Below are 20,771 nucleotides of genomic sequence, written 5' to 3'. Positions count from 1 at the left end.
TGAATGAAGTTATGAATGAGGCATACAGGACCAGTAGTATTAACGGGCAAAGACGCTTCACAGGATTGATTTGGAAGTAACCCAAAACTATTTTTATTGAATTTAACTGCAAATCCAGACATTCCTTGTATTGCTCGGTTTGTGAATGTCATGTCCATATATATTTTACTATTTCTGAAATAAACGTACGAAATGAGTGAAAATCTTTTTCTTTTTACAATCTCCAGATATGTATAAAATTAATTATATTTAAAGTATCTGCGACTAAATGTCCCACTAATCTCGAGTCATTTCGGTTAAACTGCTGGCAGCAAGCGGGTCGCTTTTGCACAATCAAATTGATGTTTCTCAGAGCTACATATTGCACCTAAAAATAATTCGAGAAGAATAATTAATATGTTGATATGTCTTTGTTTGTAATACAACTCAATTCTTTCATAAATGGCCCAAATGATTACCTCTGGTTCTGAAGACAACAATATACCAAACAACATTAATTCTTTAAGAAACTTTTCCAACCATGCACGTTGTGGCGACGGTGATGACGACGATAAGCCACGTTCCGGCGGCTGTGGCACGTCTTGCGACGGCGGAGACACGCCGGGTGTGAACAAACGGGAAGGTTTGACCTCTTGCATTCAGACGTCTTTATGTGTCTCAGTATTTCCAATTAATTAATTCCGCAAGAACGCAATTCCAATAGCATTTTATGCATTTGTCATGTTGATAGTAATTACAAAAACCACTAGGGTAATTATTTTTACAAATTTAATTGTAGTGAGAAATGTAAACACAAATTTTATGCAAGAGAGCAAGCATATGGTGAACTGATTTGGAGCGGAGGAGTACATAAAGCATGGTGGTGGCTGGCTGCCAAAAAACTGAAGCAAAGTGGTGACGGTGGTGGAAAAAGAGGCTGGACAAAATAAAATTAGACGAATATTACCGGCTCTCGTGTCTCTCAATGCGGCTTCACCGCCCAAGTTACTACAGTTCTTCCTTTAGAATCTCATTTTCCCTGGCAGGTCATTAAAAAAATTAAAACTAGCCCAAATTACGTTAAGAAATTCTGCCACATTTTGTTTTATAATTTTCAGTTTAAAAATGATAAGATGGGAGTCACCACTATGACATTAGATAGTTATTTTTCTACAGGCTATGCACGCATCTCCGAACTTTACCAATAGTTTTAAATATTTTAAATGAAACAAATTGAACCAGATAAGACAAGGACATGACACACATCTTGCCAGGATGATCCTGACGTTGATTATAGTTGGTTTAAAAATTACAAATTTACTTTGGTCGTTTAACTCAATTAGTCATATCTAGCAACTGCGAAAACTGAAACCCAATGCAATGACGCCAGCAGTGTCGCTCCGATTTATAAGAAACAATGATAATTAGGTAACCTTAGATAAATAATTAAACACGTGTTTAAGGATTTTTCATAATGCTCAGTTTAAACGAAATGACATATTATGACAATCTATGAGTGAGAATAAAGTTTTTGTACAGAATTACGTAATTCATGCTAAATCTGCACTAGTCAAAAAATTTAATTTTTCAACATTTCTTGTTTGTTGCTTTAAAAGTTTTTAGAAAAGTATTTCTATACTTGTATGGAATTAATTTTGAGTTCAGGAAATAATCATGGAAGTTTTATGGAAGTATTTTTATGTTCCTTCGCTCTTTAGGTAGCATCAAAACTGCATAATTTATAATCTTATTAAAATCCTAATTTTGACTGAAAATGTATTAAAAATTCAGAAAATAGTCGCCTTTATGAAAATGCTAAAGTACGCTAATTTCGGTGTGCGAGCAAATTTAAAACCGCAAAAAACGATTCATGTGCACTTATTTATGATGGACTCTGTAAGCGAGAATCTGTATTTTTGTCCCTCGCGAGAAAAAATTCGGGCTAAAAAATGGAAATTCTCGCTCATGGATTCCATCATAATTTCGTTTAAACTGAGAATTATGAAAAATCCTTAAACACGTATTTAATTATTTACCCATGGTTCCCTAAGGAGCATGGTTTCGTCAAAATTGTAGCGGGTCGTCGCATTGTGAGTGTAATCTGCCAGTTCGACAATCAGTTGTTGAATTGTGATTTTATTGAAACGATATTTTAATTAAGCCCTGGTCGTTTCGTTTACCCACACAGCACATAATTACCTTGCATTGAATCAAGTTTATTTAAAAACCAGAAAATTTTCCTATTTTCATAAGTTTTGTCAAATCTGTCAGGGACAGGGGCCCCAGCGAACCTGTGTCTACCGGCCCCAAATTTATAGTTCCGCTAGTGAGTTACGGGTTTCAGATATTTTATGAAATTATAATTTACAGAATTTTCAAAATAATTTTGAAAGTATTGCTGCAGCGAGAAGTTTTACACTCGGGACAACAATTCATTTTGCTCCGGTCTTATCTTGAATGTAGAGTTGGATGATGTGTGACAAAATAATTTTGAGATTTGCGTTTACTTCTTATAATGCGTTCCAAATTTTAGTATTATTTTTTTAAATTATAAAAAACAATTTTCACATAAATTTTATTTGCAGTTCTGCAGTAGTAAAGTACATTTTAGCAATTTGGTTATATATCAAATCAACTACAAATTTTTTTTGTGCACAGAGTTAGACGCGATCACAGAATAATTTGAAAATTTGTCGTTGTTTAATATAGTCAGGTTCGATCCGGACAACTGCGGTTCAGAAATTTTTTGAAATTATAATTTAAAGAATTTTCAAACCATTTTTTTCCACTGATAGTATTGTTGCAACGAGAAATATTTACACTTGGAGACAATTTACTTTGCTCCCTACTTATGTATTTTGAAGTTGGATGATATGTAATAAAATGATTTTGAGATTTGCGTTTTACTTACAATGGAGGTCTCCCAACGTATGCTTACAGATTTGGACGAAATTAGTGTCAATCGATCACAAATATAATTAGCATGAAATTCGCAAATGGAACTAGAGATCCCGTACTATATAGTGGCGATGGAGAACTTTTACCTAAAAATGGTCAAAAAATGATTCTAGAAATCTCAAATTTGGGGATAATATCCTAAATATATCCAGCCACAGACATTTGCGAACAAAGAAGACTGAAGTCCATTGTCAATCTCGTATTTAACCTTTTTCTTCACGCCCGCCATTACTGCTTTTTCGGAAGACTTTGCAACTTAAAGGGTAATTATCTCCTACCTGAATTGAAATTTTCTTAAAGTTTCGACTGTTTCACAAAGCTGGGAGTATGTCTTCTTACATATCGCCCAAATTTTGTTATTGCATGAAGATAATGGTTGAATGTGAGGTTTTCATTTTTCAGCGTCAAACTGATTTTTTTTCAATTTCTTCCTTGATAGTCATTGAATTATGGATAGGTCCTAGGTCGGTCCAAAAAATTACATTTTATATTTTCTGATACTCCTTGATGAAAGGAGTCAGACGGTCTATCTCACATTTTCGAAAACAAATTTGTTCCTCTACACAGCCATTTTGAACTGAGGGGTCCGAAACATGCCCAAATTTCCGAGCGGCTCTTCAAATGAAGGGTCCCGAAAGAGGCCCAAGGTTACACCCCCTGACACTTCGCGACAGGCTCCGCCGAAACGTCCCAACATCCGTGACCACAAATCTAAGGGCGGGGGCTCCTTACTGGCTATCAGGTTCTCTGATGGTCGAGGGGAACTTGGACCGAACGATATGGTCTCCCTTCAGCAACACTTGAGGGCTTCTATTGACAAAATTGGAGGTCCCAGTGCTCTGAAGTTCGGCGGGGTCAGAAGTCGGGGCGGGAGCGTAGTGATACAGTGCGAAGATGAGTTGACCAAGTTGTGGGTTCCTCAAGGAGGCCCATCTCACTGACTTCCTTTATACTTAAAACACTTGAAAAGTTGATTGATGACCATATTAGGTCCTCCGCTCTGGTGGAGAGGCTTAAAAGTGGTCATCAGTTTGCGTATATGAGTGGTCTTTCTACAGAGGATGCACTGCACAACGTCGTGGCTCGTATTGAAAGGTCCCTTAAATCCAGTGAGAGCACTTTGGGTGTGTTTCTGGATGTCAAGGGGGCTTTTAACGAGGCCCCGTTTGATGTTTTGCTTTCTGGTCTAAAGCGGCATAATATCCATCCATTATGCTGCAACTTTATTTCCCATATGCTTACATCTCGGTCGGTGGAATTTGTCACTTACGGTCAAACCTTCTCGAGGAGGGTGAAGAAGGGCTGCCCTCAAGGGCTGCCCTGGTATCTACACTCAGGGCTATGCTGATGACGTGGCGCTGCTCTCTTCTGGGTTTGATCTAAGCATTGTTCGTGATTTGGCACAGCAGGCTCTGTCTTTTGCAGGTCGCTGGAGTCGCGGAGTGGGCTTGTCACTCAATGACAAGTCCTCGTTGGTCCTTTTTACGAACAAGCGCAAATTCAGACTGAAACCTCTCACCTTGGAGGGGAAAAAACTAGAATACAGTGGCTCCTGTACCTATCTGGGGGTCACTTTGGATTCAAAACTGAACTGGAGACTGCATTGCGATACGAAGGCGCGGAAAGCCACCGTGTCTCTAATGCAATGCAGACGGGCTATGGGCCCTACCTGGGGTCTTGGTCCAAAAAGAAGTCTCTGGATTTACAAGGCGGTGGTTCGGCCGGCCATGGAGTATGCTGCGATGGTCTGGCTACCCGCGACCAATAAAAAATTCTGCGACCGGCTTCGGAGGGTACAGGGGCTTGCACTCCGCATGGTCACTGGTGCTCTTCCGACTACTCCGACTGCGGCCTTAGAAACCCTACTTGGTGTCCTTCCAATTCAGCTAAGACTTCAGGAAGTGGCTCTTCAATCTTATTTAAGATTAAGGGTCCGTGGTCAATGGTTGAACTGGGTTGGATACGGTCGTGGTTTGAAGAAAATCACTCACATTGAGATGTGCTCTAGCCTGGCTCAGAATATTCCTGAGTTGGGCTTTCCCTATGACTATGAATCTGTTAAACCTCCCGAGGCTCGTAATTTTAAAATACGGGTCGCTACTCGGGAGGAATGGCTAGATATGTACGACAACTACTTGGATCTACCTGGGCTCCTCTGTTTTACGGATGGGTCTAGGGGTAAGGGGGGATCCGGTGCAGCCTTCATAATTGGTGAAGGTGGTAACTTCATGGATGGGGCTAGTGGCGTTACACCTCTGGGTAATTATGCTACGGTCTTCCAGGCTGAACAGATTGGGGTTCTTTCGGCGTGCAACTACATGTCAGAAAATCCAAGTCTACACAAGGAAGTGAATATCTTTGTTGTCAATCGCAGTGTCCTTGATTCTCTTCTTAGTGAGCGGCTGGTTTCCTCCCTCACGGTTGAGCTTCATAGGGCGCTGCAGCAATTGAGCATTCACAAAGACATTACCTTACATTGGATCCCTTCCCATTGGGGTTTATGGGGTAATGAAGACGTGGATAAGCTGGCTAAAGAGGCTGCTAGTATAACAACATGCGGTCCAGAGCCAGTTATCCCTGTCAACTCAGCAATTGGAAAATTTGCAATAAAACAATGGGCTCAGAATGATCATCGGGTCTATTGGTCCAACTTACTTAATTGTAAGTTCTAGGGTCTAAGTGGGAAATCACTTGGGCCCACGAGGGATGGTATGAGGCTAACAACTTTTGCCATCACAGGACACTGTAATTTGAATGGGCATCTGTATAAGATGGGTCTAGTTGAATCTCCCATCTGCGAGGAATGCGGGGAAGGGGACCAGACAATGGCTCATATACTCACAGACTGTCCCGCTTACAGTGCCCTGAGATTTAGGACCCTCCTTCGTTCTACCTTAAGGGTGGAGGAAGTATGGGAGTATCCTCTCAAAGACGTGCTGGCCTTTTTAAGGTCTGGCAGATTCGCCAGCTTTGTAGCTGAGGAATCGAGAGAGGCTCCGACACAATAATCGCATGCGAGTGCATTGAGGTGTCTGCAATAGGTCCAACTGGTGACCTGCGCAGCTGGTTGTCTACCCCTATGGGTAGGAATCCTCCTCACATAATACATACATGCCCAAATTTACCCAACATCTGCCAAACTTGAAATTTCTTGAGAAATTTCGAAGAACATTTTAATTTCTTTTCGGTTTTCAGTTGAGAGATATATTTCCCACAAAAAAATTGTCTTCCCGGAGTTTCTGTCACGTTTTTGAAGCCGTAAGACTCGTCGCCAATGACCAACTATTTTGGTGAAATTTTGTTGTAAAGCTTGGGAGGGCTTGCGTTCACCATTTGTTCTTGACCTTCCGTATGCTTTGGTGCAGATTTCTTTGAATACGCTTTGACCCACAACTTATGAGCCTTGATATGATGCGCATAGTCTGGATTAATCTTCAAGTTCATGGTCGCATTAGGCACAAACGTGGATCCAGGGTTACAAGTGATATATATCACTGAGGAGGGGAGCTTGCGAGGTTGATAATAACAGATCCTGATGCCGTTTGGATATGTGGTAGGGTCCTATGAGTGTACTAAAACCCTCAAGTGGTTTGACTCCATAGCCACATTTGCGCCCGCCAGACCCACTCAAAAATGCCCAAATAACGCTTTCACTCCAGGTTTCACTCATTCAAATCCACGCCAAAAATCCAATTTTACTCGGATTTTGAAATTTCTTTCACCATTACACTCCCAGATAGTTGCTTTCTTCAATCCAATGTCAAACTCAATTTTGATGATGATTATTTCGCAGGCATAATTTGCGTTGTGGATTACTACAACAATGCTCATTCAGAATTTTAAATTTTAAAAATACTAATAATTTCGAAAATATTGAGTTTGATATCGAATTGAAGAAAGCAACTATCTGGGAGTGTAATGGTGAAAGAAATTTCAAAATCCGAGCAAAATTGGATTTTTGGCGTGGATTTGAGTGAGTGAAAACCGGAGTGAAAGCGGTTTTTGAGCATTTTTGAGTGGGTGTGGCGGGCGCAAATGTGGCCATGGAGTCAAACCACTTCAGGGTTTTAGTACACTCATAGGACCCTACCACATATCCAAAGGGCATCAGGATCTGTTATTATCAACCTCGCAAGCTCCCCTCCTGAGTGAGATTTAGTGAGATTTAATGATATATATCAATCATCTCACTTGGGGCTGAGTGAGAAATATGAGAAATAATGAGATAAACTTGTAGTTGATGACCACGTCCGCTAGGTGGCGCTAGTGCATGACTCATAAATCTCACTATATCTCATATTTCTCATGTCTCACTATTTCTCATTATATCTCAGTGAGATGAGATTTGTGAAGGTGAGATGAGATTTCTGCAACCCTGCGTGGATCCGTACTTTCCAAAAATAAATTTAATCGTTTTTTATTTTCAAGGGGTCAATATGATGGTTTTTTCTTGTGGTGCGTATTTAAAGTTGATACTTTCGGATTCGCCATACCTTTTTATGTATGTCCTAATTTTTGCACGACCACACCTCTCTCCGTTGAAATTTAGTCAAGCCTTCTTCAAGTCTTTGTCGCTCAGATTTTGGTACTTATTTTGGTACAAAAAACTCGTTTCCCGACTTCCTCGCTTTGAAGTTGCGTACGAAATTTGTTTTTGTCCCAAAATTTGAGATTTCAAGAATCATTTTTTGACCATTTTTAGGTCAAAGTTCCCCATCACCACTATATAGTACGGGATCTCTATCTGTCAATACGCAGGTTTGGCGGAGATATTTGCATTCAAAGCAGAAAAAATGCGCAGGAAATTTGGAAAATGAAAAATATGCCAGCCTTTTGGTTCGTTTTCTCCTCTTTTTATGCAAATATCTCAGCCAAACCTGCGCATTGGCAGATAGTTCCATTTGCAAATTTCATACTAATTATATTTGTAATCGATTGACACTAATTTCGTCCAAATCTGTGAGCATACGCTGGGAGACCTCCATTGTCAGTAAACACCGAATTTGAGTATTATTTTTTTTATAAATTATTAAAAACAATTTTCACGTAATGTTTACTGGCAGTGATAAATAAACCTTGCAATCATGTTAACAATAATTTTTTATATTTTTTATAGCCGGACAGAGTTTGACGCCGGAACTGAATAATTCGGAAATTCCAGTTAAAAATGTATTTTTCAGGTGTGTGATCGATTGACACCAGTTTGGTCCAAATCTGTAAGAATATGAAGAGAGGTCCATTCTAAGTAAGTCAAATTTGATTTTTAAGTATGCTAAAAAAATCTACACTGTTGTAAACCTGGTATAGTCCCGCGGGTATATATTTTTCGATAATAAAGCTAGTACCATCTTGTATCAAAATTATGCTGGTCGGTAAAAATTTACTACCGATATGGTAAAACTTTAATACCGGGCTATTACTACGTAGTATTAATTATCAATACCACTTTGGTCGAGTCATATATGAATACCGCTTGGTATTATTTTAATACTGGATTTCTAAGAGTGTATACATGGAAAACATTTTCTCAGATACTCATCTAAGTACGCATGAACTAATCAAAAATATCCAAATTTCTTTTCCGGTGTCAAACTGGGCTAAAAATAAGTTTGCGATCCAGTTAAAATTCTTACTTTGTGATCCATTGAATTTGTACAAGGCGGAATTTTAGATACACCTTAAATTAATAAACATTAAGTTTTTTTCATAATTTGTAAAGAAACGATATATTCAATTCACGGGATGGGCATAATATAATTACATAATTGCTTATGCCAGTCACGTGATCTCCTAAATTTGCGTGTACTTATTATCTAAATTATAGTAAGTATTTTTCAAATTACTAAAAACAATTTTCACGCAAAATTTAGTTGCCGTGATAAATAAACCTTGCGTACTACAACTAATTTTTTTAAAGCGGGCAGAGTTAGACGCCGTAACGGAGCAATTTCGAGATTGCAGTTGCTAAATATGGTCAGGTTCTATAATAACTGGGGCGATTTTGAAATTTTAAAAATACATTTTTGTAAAGTATTGTTACATTGAATAATTATTTATTTTGCTCCCAACTTATTTTGAACTCTTTTTTAATCAGAAATATGACTTAAATGCATAAGTAATTTTGAGGAATATCCCAATGTGCCTCCGCATTCGATACGAATTCGTTCTAAAGTCGTCGCCCAAATTCGGAACGCACTCCGGATTTGTCGCCCTAGTTGTGCCTGGTACGAATTCGAAATCCGAATTCGAATCGCCTGCGTAGGCTCGAACTCGGAACGAATTCGAAATGCTAATTCTGATCGTCATCGTGGCTTCGAACTCAGTACGAATTCGGGAGCCGACTCCATTCCGATGCTCTTCGGATTAGTGAATTATATATCTTAAAATATGCTTTTTAATAAAATATAAAGTCAGTGCACACGTTAATGAATATTTATATTTTTATTGAATGTAACAATGGAACTAACAAGAACTCGCTGTTATAAGGTAATCTAATATATTTAAACAAGAAATCTTCTGGTTCAAGTACCATATTAACCGGTTCTGATAAACCGGATGAAAAGTAAATTTTTAAATTAGAACTATCGAAGGGATAATATTGGACAGAGTGTAGATTTAAAATCTGTTGACATGTATATTCGACAGAATCATTCTTTCTATAAGTATAATTTTGTAAAATTACAATTCCACCAGACCTAAGCAGGAAGCAGTTATTTCCATTCTTACAGCTAGATTTAGGGGAGAATTTTTTATTCTCAGATATTTTTTGTATCGCATTCATATCTTGTCGTACCAAATCCATTTCTATAATCCGTTTAACTACTTGTTCTAATTGGAAATTATGTGAGCTCAAGAGAATTTTAATTTTCTGCATGTAGTTCTCAAAAGGAGAAGGATTTGAGATTCAGTCTTCAGATCTCGAACCAGTGTCACAAGTTCTGCAACAGTTTCTGGATTCGTAATCTCAACATAGGAGAAATTATTCGTCATTCGTTATTGCCTGATTGATCAAACAAATTCTCCTCCGCCTGGGAAGAATTATGAGATTGTGGGAGGGCCGACAAAGGCTGAACTTGAGAATTTGTGCTGAGACTAATGCTGGGTGCTGGAACATTACCACAATGTTATTATATAAATTTATCCCAATTTAATGTGTACTGAAACAGAATAAAAATTGCTCACTGGTCGGGATAAATGATGTGACCGGTAATGTTTCACATTCTTCAGACGACAAGCTGCTCTCGTCAGAACTGGTCGACTCGGAATATTTTGTAGAGGGAGTAGATTTAGCTGCGGATTGCCCTTTTCGCGTATTTCTCTGTTTTTTATGAGTTGTTTCCTCAAATTCTGATGGAGGTATCTTGTCGGTAGATTTAGCCGCAATACATCCTTTCCTTGCTGACTTAAGAGAATCTGCGAACCGACAAATGTTTAAATAATTGAAATTATATCTCTAAAGGTTAATATAAAAGTATTGAATCCCCAAATCTGCTCACAAAGCCAAATGCATGGTTATTGTATTATTGTGTAATTTATAATTTTTTTGTCATTACAATTTATATTCGATATTAAATTGTTATCAAATTACTTACTATAAGACATGAGCCACTGACAAGGGAATTTTGGCGCATCTAAATCTGCTGGAAGATTCTTACGCAATTTGTCCCCTGCGTTTGGCCCAATTGGCCACGAACAGATGGATTTGTCTTCATTTAACCACGATGAGCACACGGCCGCAACTGTATTTTCGTCATGGAAATTGACAACGGAGTACTTTTTAATTTCGCTGCTCATTATAAAATTAAATTTATCGACAAAAAATAAGACTACAGCCAAGGGAAGAATGGAGGAAGAATCAAAGTGATATGCCACTAATGCACGTGTTCTCTTCTCTCCTGGGGAGGATGATACAGAGTCGGATCGGATTCAGCGACGAGGATTCTGATGTAAAGCGTGCAGCCGAATTCGTTCCGGCTTCTCATGTCCGATGCCAAAACGCATATGAATATCTCGAATCGATTCAGAATCTGAAAGGAAACCCTTAAGCGAATTCGATATGAATGCGATACTACGCATTTAATCCTAATTCTGTTTTATGTCGTTACTAAGTCGGCGAATTCTGCTCCCCAAATCAGCATTTGGCCCGAATTCGTTATTAAGAGTCGTATCAACTTCGGGATTTCGAATTAAATTTGAATTCTGATGTTGGATCGGAATGAAGTCGGCGAATTCTCACGAACTAAATACGACGATTCCGACCTGAAACAGAATTCGTGGCGAATGCGGAGGCACATTGGGATGGAGCTAAACTTGTTTTCTTTCTAATTCTTCTTGATTACAAGTTGGACTCCTGACATGGTTTTACGTTTTGTTTTTAGTGCCTTGGATAACGTGCCAATGATTGTATTTATTTATCAAATTAGTTAATTAGAATAGTTGCTTTTTAAAAATTATATGCTATTTGTGTCATGGTGAGTAAACCAATTTGTAATGAATTGATCTCTGTTGACACATGAATAAAGGATTAACAACAACAAGAACTAGACAATTTAATTTATTCTGAATTTTTGCACCCCAAGTATTATGTCCACTAGGTTAAAAGTAACCTGTTATCGGCTCAAAATTCTTATTTTTAACCCCCATTTAATTTTTACAAGGTTATACATTAAATTCATTAAAATTAGTGAGCTTTTTTAATAAATTCTAAAGAAACGATGGGACAATTTACGTCAAACTTACAATGGAGGTCCCAACGTATGCTTACAGATTTGGACCAAACTAGCGTTAATTGATCACAAATATAATTAGTATAAAATAAGTACAAAATTTAACTATCTGCCAATGGGCAAGGTTTGACGGAGATGGGCGAAATCATTTTGAGCTTTGCGTTTAATTATTATGCAAATTTTTGTGTTATGTTTTACAAATTATTAAAAAGAATATTCACACAAAGTTTTCTTACAGTGAAGAAAAATTGTTGTAATTTTGTTGTCGTGTAAAATTTTTGGCGTTGACGGAGTTTGACGCCGGAACCGAAGAATTTGCAGATTTGCGACGACTAATGGTGGTTAGATGTGACCGTATCAGAAATTTTTGAAAATTATAATTTTGTGAAATTTCAAAACAACTTTTTGTTCACGGAAAGTGTTACTTATTTATTATGACCAGATCTGATCCTTTGTGTTTTTTATTTTACAAATTATTAATTTTCAAGCAATGTTTATTTGGAGTGATAAACCCAAATTTTAGAATTTTGTTACCAACTAAAATTTTTGAACTTTTACTCAATTTAGAAAATTGCTAGGTAAAAAATGTCAACACCAATAATCATCTAAATCTAATGATATACAGCGACTCCAAAATTCCCAAAATATTCTATTACTACGTCAAGCTGCGTTACAAATAATTTTATCGCAGTTATTAAGTTTTTAGACGTTTTTATCCCATTAAATTTTTGCAAGATTGAATTTTTCGAGTTTTTTTCGCAAATTCCAAAAAAACGATATAATCACGTGATTGTATCAACGTATCATTTAATTATATGTTTGCATTTATAGATTTGTGTTTATTTTTTATTGGAATTTTAGTATTTTTCTTACTAATTATGAAAAACAAGTTTCACGGAAAGTTTGTTTGCTATGATAAGTTTTTAAATCTTGCAATCAAGTAATTTTTTAAAACAGTGTTTGACGCCGGAACGGAATAATTTTGAAATTTTGGATCGAACAATGTAAATAGATCTCAGACATTTTTATTGTGATACAATTTAAAAAATTCATTTACACAACTTTTTAATAATTTCCTATACTAAATTTGATTTATTGTAAATATGTTAAAAAATGTTGGGCAAAAAAGAATATTGGTGCATTTTTCATCTGACCGGATCAATTAATCCGAAATCTGCAAAATATTCTGCTACACTCATAATAAGGTAGTAATGAATCATTACCATGCGGAATGACTATGTGGCTCTACCACGTCGGTTACGATTTGTCGTAGAAATGGTAATAATAATTTCAGGGAAACTCAAATTCATTACCAAATATTAAGGAAGTGAATACCATTATGTATTAAATTTAAATTTCCCTAAACTTATTATTACCATCTCTACGACAAATCGTAACCGACGCGGTAGAGCCACATAGTCATTCCGCATGGTAATGATTCATTACTACCTTATTTTGAGTGTACGGTGTCCAGGAAAAGATAAATGTTTAAAATTTCTGAATTTTGGATGGATTACAGGCGATGTGTGCATCTAGTCGCTTCAATAAATCAGTAACTTCTTAATTATTCTGCTCCGACGTCAAATTGCTCGGAAAAGTAAACTTGTTTAAATTCTTTTACGGAAAGTATCGCTGCAGCGAGAAATTGTAAGTTCGACATAAAAATTGATTTTGCTCCGATAATCAAAAATCTTCTAATTATGCTGTTCCGTTGGGCTAAAAAGAAATTTGTTATCCAGTTAAAATTCTTGATTTTTGAGGCATTCTTCCCCACTAAATTTTTCCAAGGTTGAGTTTTACGCATTACATTGATAACAAATATTGAACTTTTTCTTAATAAATTCTAACGAATATATTGTGTAACACACCTAATGCTATCAAGAAATCCAAAAGTTTCAAATTATTCTCTTCTGACGTAAAGCTTGTCTAGAAATAAAATTTTTGAAATTCTGAACTTTTTGAGGAATTATCCTAATCTAAATTTTTCCATCTAAATTTTTGATAGGTTCAATTTTATATGCATTAAATTGATACCAAATATTGAACTTTTTCGCCATAAATTCTGAAGAAAAATATGGTCACGGGATGCACGTTTACTTATTTTCCGAATTTGAGTATTACAACTGTTTTACAAATTATGAAAAACATTTTTCTCATAAGTTGTGCACTCTTGCAAATCCGGTATGGTTTTGATTTCTTGGTATTGAAGTTGCTACCGCTTGGTGTAAAAATTATACCGGTCCTTAAACATTTGCTGCGGGGATGGTAAAACTTTAATACCGAGCCATTACTACATGGTATTACATATCAATTTGACAGAGTCATATATATGAAATGAATACCGCTTGGTATTAATTTAATACCGAATTCTTAAGAGTGTTGTGCAAATAAATCTTATTAGAATTGGATTTGAATTTTAGTTTTAATTTTGTTCCATAAATTATGAAAAATAATTTGGACGAAAAGCTTTTTTGTGAGGAAAAAATGCTTAAATCTTATAGCAATTTTGTTATCAAGTATTTTCGTAAAAGTCACAGAGTTTGACGCCGGTACGGAATAATTTGAAATTTTGGATGGATCAATATACTTAAATAGATTTCTAACAGCTTAGTGTAGTATTGTTTGATACAATTTTCAAAATTCATTAACCCAACTTTTTAATAATTTCCTGTACTAAATTTCATTTAATTTTAGCATGTTACAAATTCATTCAATTTGAGCTTCAAATAAACATATAAACCCTCCAAACGAATGTAAATAAGTAGCGTCAGACCGATTCAAGTTTCCTATAACGTTTCTCCGTATATGACCTCGTCCTAACGGTCATGAGATCAAAAATATTAACGTCCTTGAAATCGCAGTCAAATTTCCTTCAAAATGATACCCCATATGACAGATATGTATTTTTTGACCTTTGACCTCATCGTTAAGGTCACGAGGTCACAAATGGTATTTCCATTGAATTCGTGGTGCAAGTTCCTTTAAAATGACACCCCATATGAAAATTAAAGTTAAATTTAATTTGGACCACACCCCCTGGCGCAGTGGGGTGTGGTCCGATTGACCCCATTTTCGAACTCGACCGAGAACTAAAAATTAGAAGCAAAATGGCGAAAACGGGGTTTGATTAAGTTGACTCGTTCTGGAGATATCCTGCTTACGGACGGACGGACGGACGGACAAAACGACCACAATAAGTAGCTGACGCTACTTAATAAATTTCAAATAATCCCAATCCCGATACTCCTAATAATTCTGCAAAGTTTCCCGAATAATCTAATTATATATTTTAATCCCAAATTTTCTAACTTTTTCTGCTCCGGCGTCAAACTAAATCAATCAATTGTTATTTGAGTAAAAATTCTAAATTTTATTGTTTCCAATTTTTTACAGGGTTGAATTTTAGTAACAAATATTGCGCTTTGTTCATAAACTCTAGACAAACCAGATCCAACATGATGTGTTGATGTGTATATTCATTATAAAATTGGGTACGCAAGTCTACTAAATTTCATTTATTTTAAGCATGTCACAAAATGGTTCGGTAAAAAAATTCTTAATTCATTTCAGATCTAATCGTATAGATTAATCCAAACTCTCGCTCAAAAAAAGAAATTTATTAAAATTCTTGAAAATTTTTTGACGCATTGTTACCCACTTAATTTTCACAAGGTTGAATTTTACGCATTAAATTGACAACAAATATTGAGCAGCTTTCCAAGATTCTAATGAAACATTTATAAACAAATCTGCAAATTGAGTTAATAAGTACGGTCCGGTTCTCAAAAACTTGGAACCGTAACCGAACCGAGCTTTTTGACGACAGAACCGAAATAATTTGGAAATATCGTGCAAATTGAAACACCAATTTATTCGACTTTTTAATAATTATCGGATACCAATTTTGATTTAATTTCAAATTAAAATTGGTATTATCAATTTTACAAATTATCAAATATTATTGTACTTTTTACATATTATGTAAAAAAACCTACTTATCCATTATTCTTCTAGAATTATTAGTAAAATAAATACTTCCAAATTCTTCTATTCCGAGTAAGGGGAGTAATTCCGACGTCAAAGTGCGCTTAAAAAATTGTTAAAATTGTTAATTTTTTGAGGGATTGTTCCCCACTTAATTTTTACCAGGTTAAATCTTACTCATTAAATATTGAGTTTTTAGAAATTCTAAAGAAACGATATATTCCCATGATGTGTATCTTGTAATTACATACTTTTAAATACAAATTAAATAATCTCCAAAATTTGTGTTTACTAATGACTTGAATTTTAGTAGTTTTGTTTTTATTTTACAAATTATGAAAAATAATTTTCATAAAACGCTTGTTTACAGTGATAAATATATATAAATCTTGTTACCAATTTTGTTACCAATCAAAATTTTTTAAGTGTGCAGAATTTTCGCAAAATTTACAAGCCCAATAGAGAAGAATGCATCTAATCGTATAAATCAATCTAAAATTTCCAACTTATTCTGATCCGACGCCAAACTACGGGAAAAATAAATTTGTTATTTTTGAGGCCCCATCTAACTTTTACAAGGTTCAAATTTTAGGCATTAAATTGACAACAAATAATGAGCGTTTTCATTACAGCATAAAAATTATAATTTAGTGAATTTTTAAAATAATTTTATTTATTTTGAAAACTCTTTGCGGCAAAGTTCACTTTTCGATTCATTTTTTAATTCTCTCTCGCATTTTCCACCACTGGGCGAAAAACAAGGCGTGCGCCGGTACGCGTGACTTTGCCCCCCAATATGTATTTTTATTCAAATGGGCCACCCAACGGAAATACGAGTGTCACGTGATTCCTAATTTTTGGCTTGATTTCTTGATATAACTCGCTGGAAAATTCCAGTGTAGCTTAAAAAAGGTTCCATTTTTAGTTGAAATGTTTATAAAGTTGGACAATGTGTGACAAAAATAATTGTGAGACTTACGTTTACTACATATTTATTTATTATGATTAGATTTGAATTTTAGTGTTATTTGTTATAAATCATATAAAAAAATGTGTAAAGTATACGTGCACTAATTTTGCTATTTTATTACCAGCCAAAAAAGTTTGTAAGCGTGCAGAGTTTGACACCATTATATAAAAGTTTTGAACTTTGATATCACTTAATATAGTAAAATTAGATTCTTACGGCATCATTTTGTTTGCAAATTTGAAATTTTCGGAAAGTTCAAAAACTATTTTTCACGGAAAGTGTTGCTGCAACAAGAAATTTTTACCCTCGATAACTACTACGTATTTTATTCTCAACTTAATTTGGAATGTAGACATGGATGATGTATGACAAAATAATTTTGAGATTTGCTTTTACTTAATTATGAGTAGATCTGCATTTTAGCGTTAATTTTTACGAATTATGAAAATTTTCAAGAATTTTTCAGAATTGATTGAATTTGGCGTATTAAATTTACACAAAATAAATCTAGCTTTTCTTCATAAATTCGGATGAAAGTATGTATTCAAGTGATGTGTATTATGTAATTGCTTATGCAAGTTAACTGATCTGCGAGATTTGCGTTTACTTTTTATCTGAATTTTAATATTATTTTTGTCAAATTATGAAAATGAATTTTTACGCAAAGCTTGTATGTTGTGAAAAATACGCAAATAAATAATACGATTTTGTAGCCTTTTTTGGGGGATAGTTTGACGCCGTAACGAAATAATGTGCATATTTGTGATTACTAAGTGTATATAGATTTCACTTTGGAATTTCCGAAATAACTTTCTTCAGGCAAAGTATTGCTGACAGCAATTTGCTGTCGCTAAAAGTTTCATTTATTTTGCTTCCAACTTATTTTTAAGGTAATTCATACAGAGTTGAACGAAGCGTAGCAAATGATTTTGAGATTTGCGTTTATGTATTAAAATTCGATTAAAATTTGAGTATTATGTTTTATAAACAACTTTCACGCACAGTTTATTTGCAATTGTGCACTGTGGCCGCGGAAGCTTGAGGGGACAGAGGGACAATGTGCTCACGGTTGTTCGGTGTCCCCATCATCTTCCCATCTTATATAAACCCAACCCTCCCCCCATCCCGCAATGTTAAAGTCCCCACGGCTTCCGCGACCCCTGATGGTACAGAAAATCTTTTAATTTTGTTACCATGTAATTTTTTTAATGGCCAGAGCTTGACACCGGAACGAAATAATTGGAAATTTTTGAAATTCCTAATATAATTAGATTCCAAATTCTCCCATCTTTATAATTAAATTACGCAAATTTTTAAATAATTTCCTAAACTACACTACATTAATTTCCAAGCATAATCAACGGATTAATCAGGATGATATCTAAACGTATCAATAAGTCTATTATATTTCAAAAAAATATGTTCCATCGTCAAACTGCGCAAAAATAAGTTGTTGCCGGCTTAAAATTTTAAGCTGGTTCCAATTTATTAGAATTGCAAGTTAAAATTCTTGATCTTTAATTTTGAAAAGGCTACGCAACAGCAAAATAATTTGCGTTTGCTTATCTATTATGATTAGATCTAAATTTTAGTATTTTTTTTTACAAATTATTAAAAACAATCGAAGACAAAGTTTGTTTACAGCGAGGAATAAATCTTGCAATTTATTGAAAACTACATAAAATTTCTTGCGGACAGATTTTCTCCCCCGGAACGGAATAATTTGGAGATTTGTGAATTCTTTATTTGGTTAGATCTGGACTGACTGAACTGGATGCTTTTATATGCTAATTATTATTTTAGGAAATAATATTTTTTTGGAAATTTTCAAAATAATTTTTTTTTCACGAGAACTATTTATTTTGGTCCCAACTTATTTGAAATGTTTTTAACGTTGGACGATGTCTGGAAAAATAATTTTGAGATTTACTATTAATAGATATTTATTATTAGATTTGAATTTTGGTTAGATCATCTTGTGTCGGTGGCGGTTTAGAAATTTTGCGAAACTACATAAGATTTTGTGCATTTTCAAAATACATTTTTTCAAAGTTATTCTATAGAAAAACTTTGAAACTTTGAATTTTAAATTGAATAAATATTTATTTTGCTCTAAATTTATTTTGATTGTAGGTTTGGACAATTTATTGGAAGAATAATTTTAATATTTGCGTTACTTGTTAAGTGATTAGATTGAAATTTTAGTGTCGGTTTTACAAATTATTAAAACAATTTTCACGCAAAGTTTAGTTGCCGTGATGAGTGAACCTTGCAATTCCTTTAATGATTTTCTGGGCGGGCGTAGTTTGACGCCGTTACAGACTAATTTAGGGATTTTCTATTGCTAAATATGGTCATATCCACTTGTCACGCGTCGATTTTTGAAAAATTTTACCAAACCATAATTTTTTGAATTTTAATTTTTTTTCACCGAAAGTATTGTAATAGCGAGAAATTTTACAGTTACAGTACAAATTTTTATTTTTTGGATCAGAATATGCTACCCCGGGTTTTAGGGGTATTGGGGTCATACCTGTTCACTTTCATTCATTTGCTGATTATGATAGCGAATGAAAATGAAATTTCCGTCATTTGAGTGAAAATGATTGAAAGATTCAATCATATCAGATGAAGAATGACTGTGAATTAAAGGATTTTTCACTCGTTTCATTTTTCACCCTATGCTTAATACCTGGGGCGAAGTAAGAAATGAAGTCCGATGAAGTGAAATGAATTTGAAAAAACATGCCTGAATGAAAATCTGTTTTGGGACAACTTAATATTTTCAAAATTTCACTTCATATTCGTATTCACCATAATATTCTGAAAAAAATAAGGTAGTTTAATTCGAGTAACCTAAAATTGTAATGGATTTTTGCGGGAAAATTGAAAAAATCTACTGGTACCAAGTAATCACCAATTTATCAAATTTTTCTGTTCCGGTGCCAAACTGCGTTAAAATTTATTTGTTACCTAGTAAAAATTCTTAATTTTTGAAACATTCAATTTTTATCAGGGTTGAATGTTACCCATAAAAATTGGATGTCATAAATTGTAAAGAACCCATGCATTTAAGTATGCAATTGTCTATGCAAGTAAGTTGATCTCAGAGATTTGTATTTGCTTATTATCTGAATTTTAATATTATTTTGTTTTACAAATTATGCAAAACGATTTTCGCAGAAAGTTTGTTTACAGTGATAAATAAATCTTGCAATGTAGGTTTTTTCAACTATTTTTTCTAAAATGTAGAGTTTGACGCCGGAGCGGAATAATTAGGAAATTTGGGATCGATTAATATTATTAGGTCATCCACGTGGTGTAATGTTACAAATTTACGTATCTTTTTATAATTTCGCAAAAACTAAGTTTCCTTTATTTTTTTAAGCATTTTAACCAAAATCGATAATTTCAACTTATAAATAATCTAAATAATCGTTTTTTAATGGATCGAAAATTTCTTAATTGTTCTGTTCCGACGCAAACATCGCTAGAAAAATAAATTTGTTAAAATTCTGCATTTTTGAGACATCGTTCCTCACTTAATTTTTACAAGGTTGAGCTGCACACATTACGCTGATAACAAATATTGAGCTTTTTCTTCACAAATCTTTCTTCACCAATTAACCCACATATATCAAAAAATTATGTTCCTTCGTCAAACTAATAGTAAGGCATGCATTTAAAGCCTCTCCAATTAAATTGGATCCAATAATTGAGAAGTACCACTTATGGCATAGTAAATTCGGAAGGCGTAAAATTTGTTGACTTGAGAGCGCACTTTCTCCTCTTTGGATGCAAATATCTCTGCCAAACGTGCGCATTGAGAGATCGTGTCTTTCGCAAATTTCATCCTAATAAAATTTGTGATTGACTGACACTACTTTGCTTAAAATTGGAGAGCATACGCTGGGAGACCTCCATTATCAGTAGAAATCTATTTTCCTTTTTAGAGTGGAAGAGACATGGCAAAATGATTTAATTTTGAGATTTTTATTTATTATTGTGATTTGATACAAATTTTATTATGTTTTTAAAACAAGTTATTAAAAACAACTTTCGAGGGAAGTTTATTTGCAGGGATAAATCATAATTTTGCAGCTTTTTTTTTACCAACTGCAATTTTAATAGGGTACCGATTTTCACGCCGGAAC

General features: G+C 34.7%; 1 protein-coding gene across 1 annotated transcript; it reads left to right on the top strand.

Moving 5' to 3' along the window:
• The first annotated feature begins 3,530 nt into the window (after positions 1-3,530).
• On the top strand, positions 3,531-5,609 carry LOC110861304. The gene is made up of 3 exons (XM_022110408.1): positions 3,531-3,847; positions 3,928-4,228; positions 4,275-5,609. Exons 1-3 carry the CDS (start codon positions 3,531-3,533, stop codon positions 5,607-5,609), a joined length of 1,953 nt encoding a protein of 650 aa, XP_021966100.1.
• Positions 5,610-20,771: the final 15,162 nt, after the last annotated feature.

This window comes from Folsomia candida, unplaced genomic scaffold (genome assembly GCF_002217175.1).
Source record: "Folsomia candida strain VU population unplaced genomic scaffold, ASM221717v1 Fcan01_Sc040, whole genome shotgun sequence".
Classification (NCBI taxonomy): Eukaryota; Metazoa; Arthropoda; class Collembola; order Entomobryomorpha; family Isotomidae; genus Folsomia; species Folsomia candida.
Note: the sequence above shows the minus strand (reverse complement) of the source record. Positions and strands in the feature narration are given on the sequence as shown.

Excerpts from the sequence above, each read along its gene's own strand:
- LOC110861304 (XM_022110408.1), top strand. The coding sequence starts at position 3,531 with ATGCCCAAATTTCCGAGCGGCTCTTCAAATGAAGGGTCCCGAAAGAGG. Across the intron at positions 3,848-3,927 it reads GAAGATGAGTTGACCAAGTT|GTCCTCCGCTCTGGTGGAGA; the intron begins GTGGGTTCCTCA and ends TGACCATATTAG. Across the intron at positions 4,229-4,274 it reads GTCAAACCTTCTCGAGGAGG|GGCTATGCTGATGACGTGGC; the intron begins GTGAAGAAGGGC and ends ATCTACACTCAG.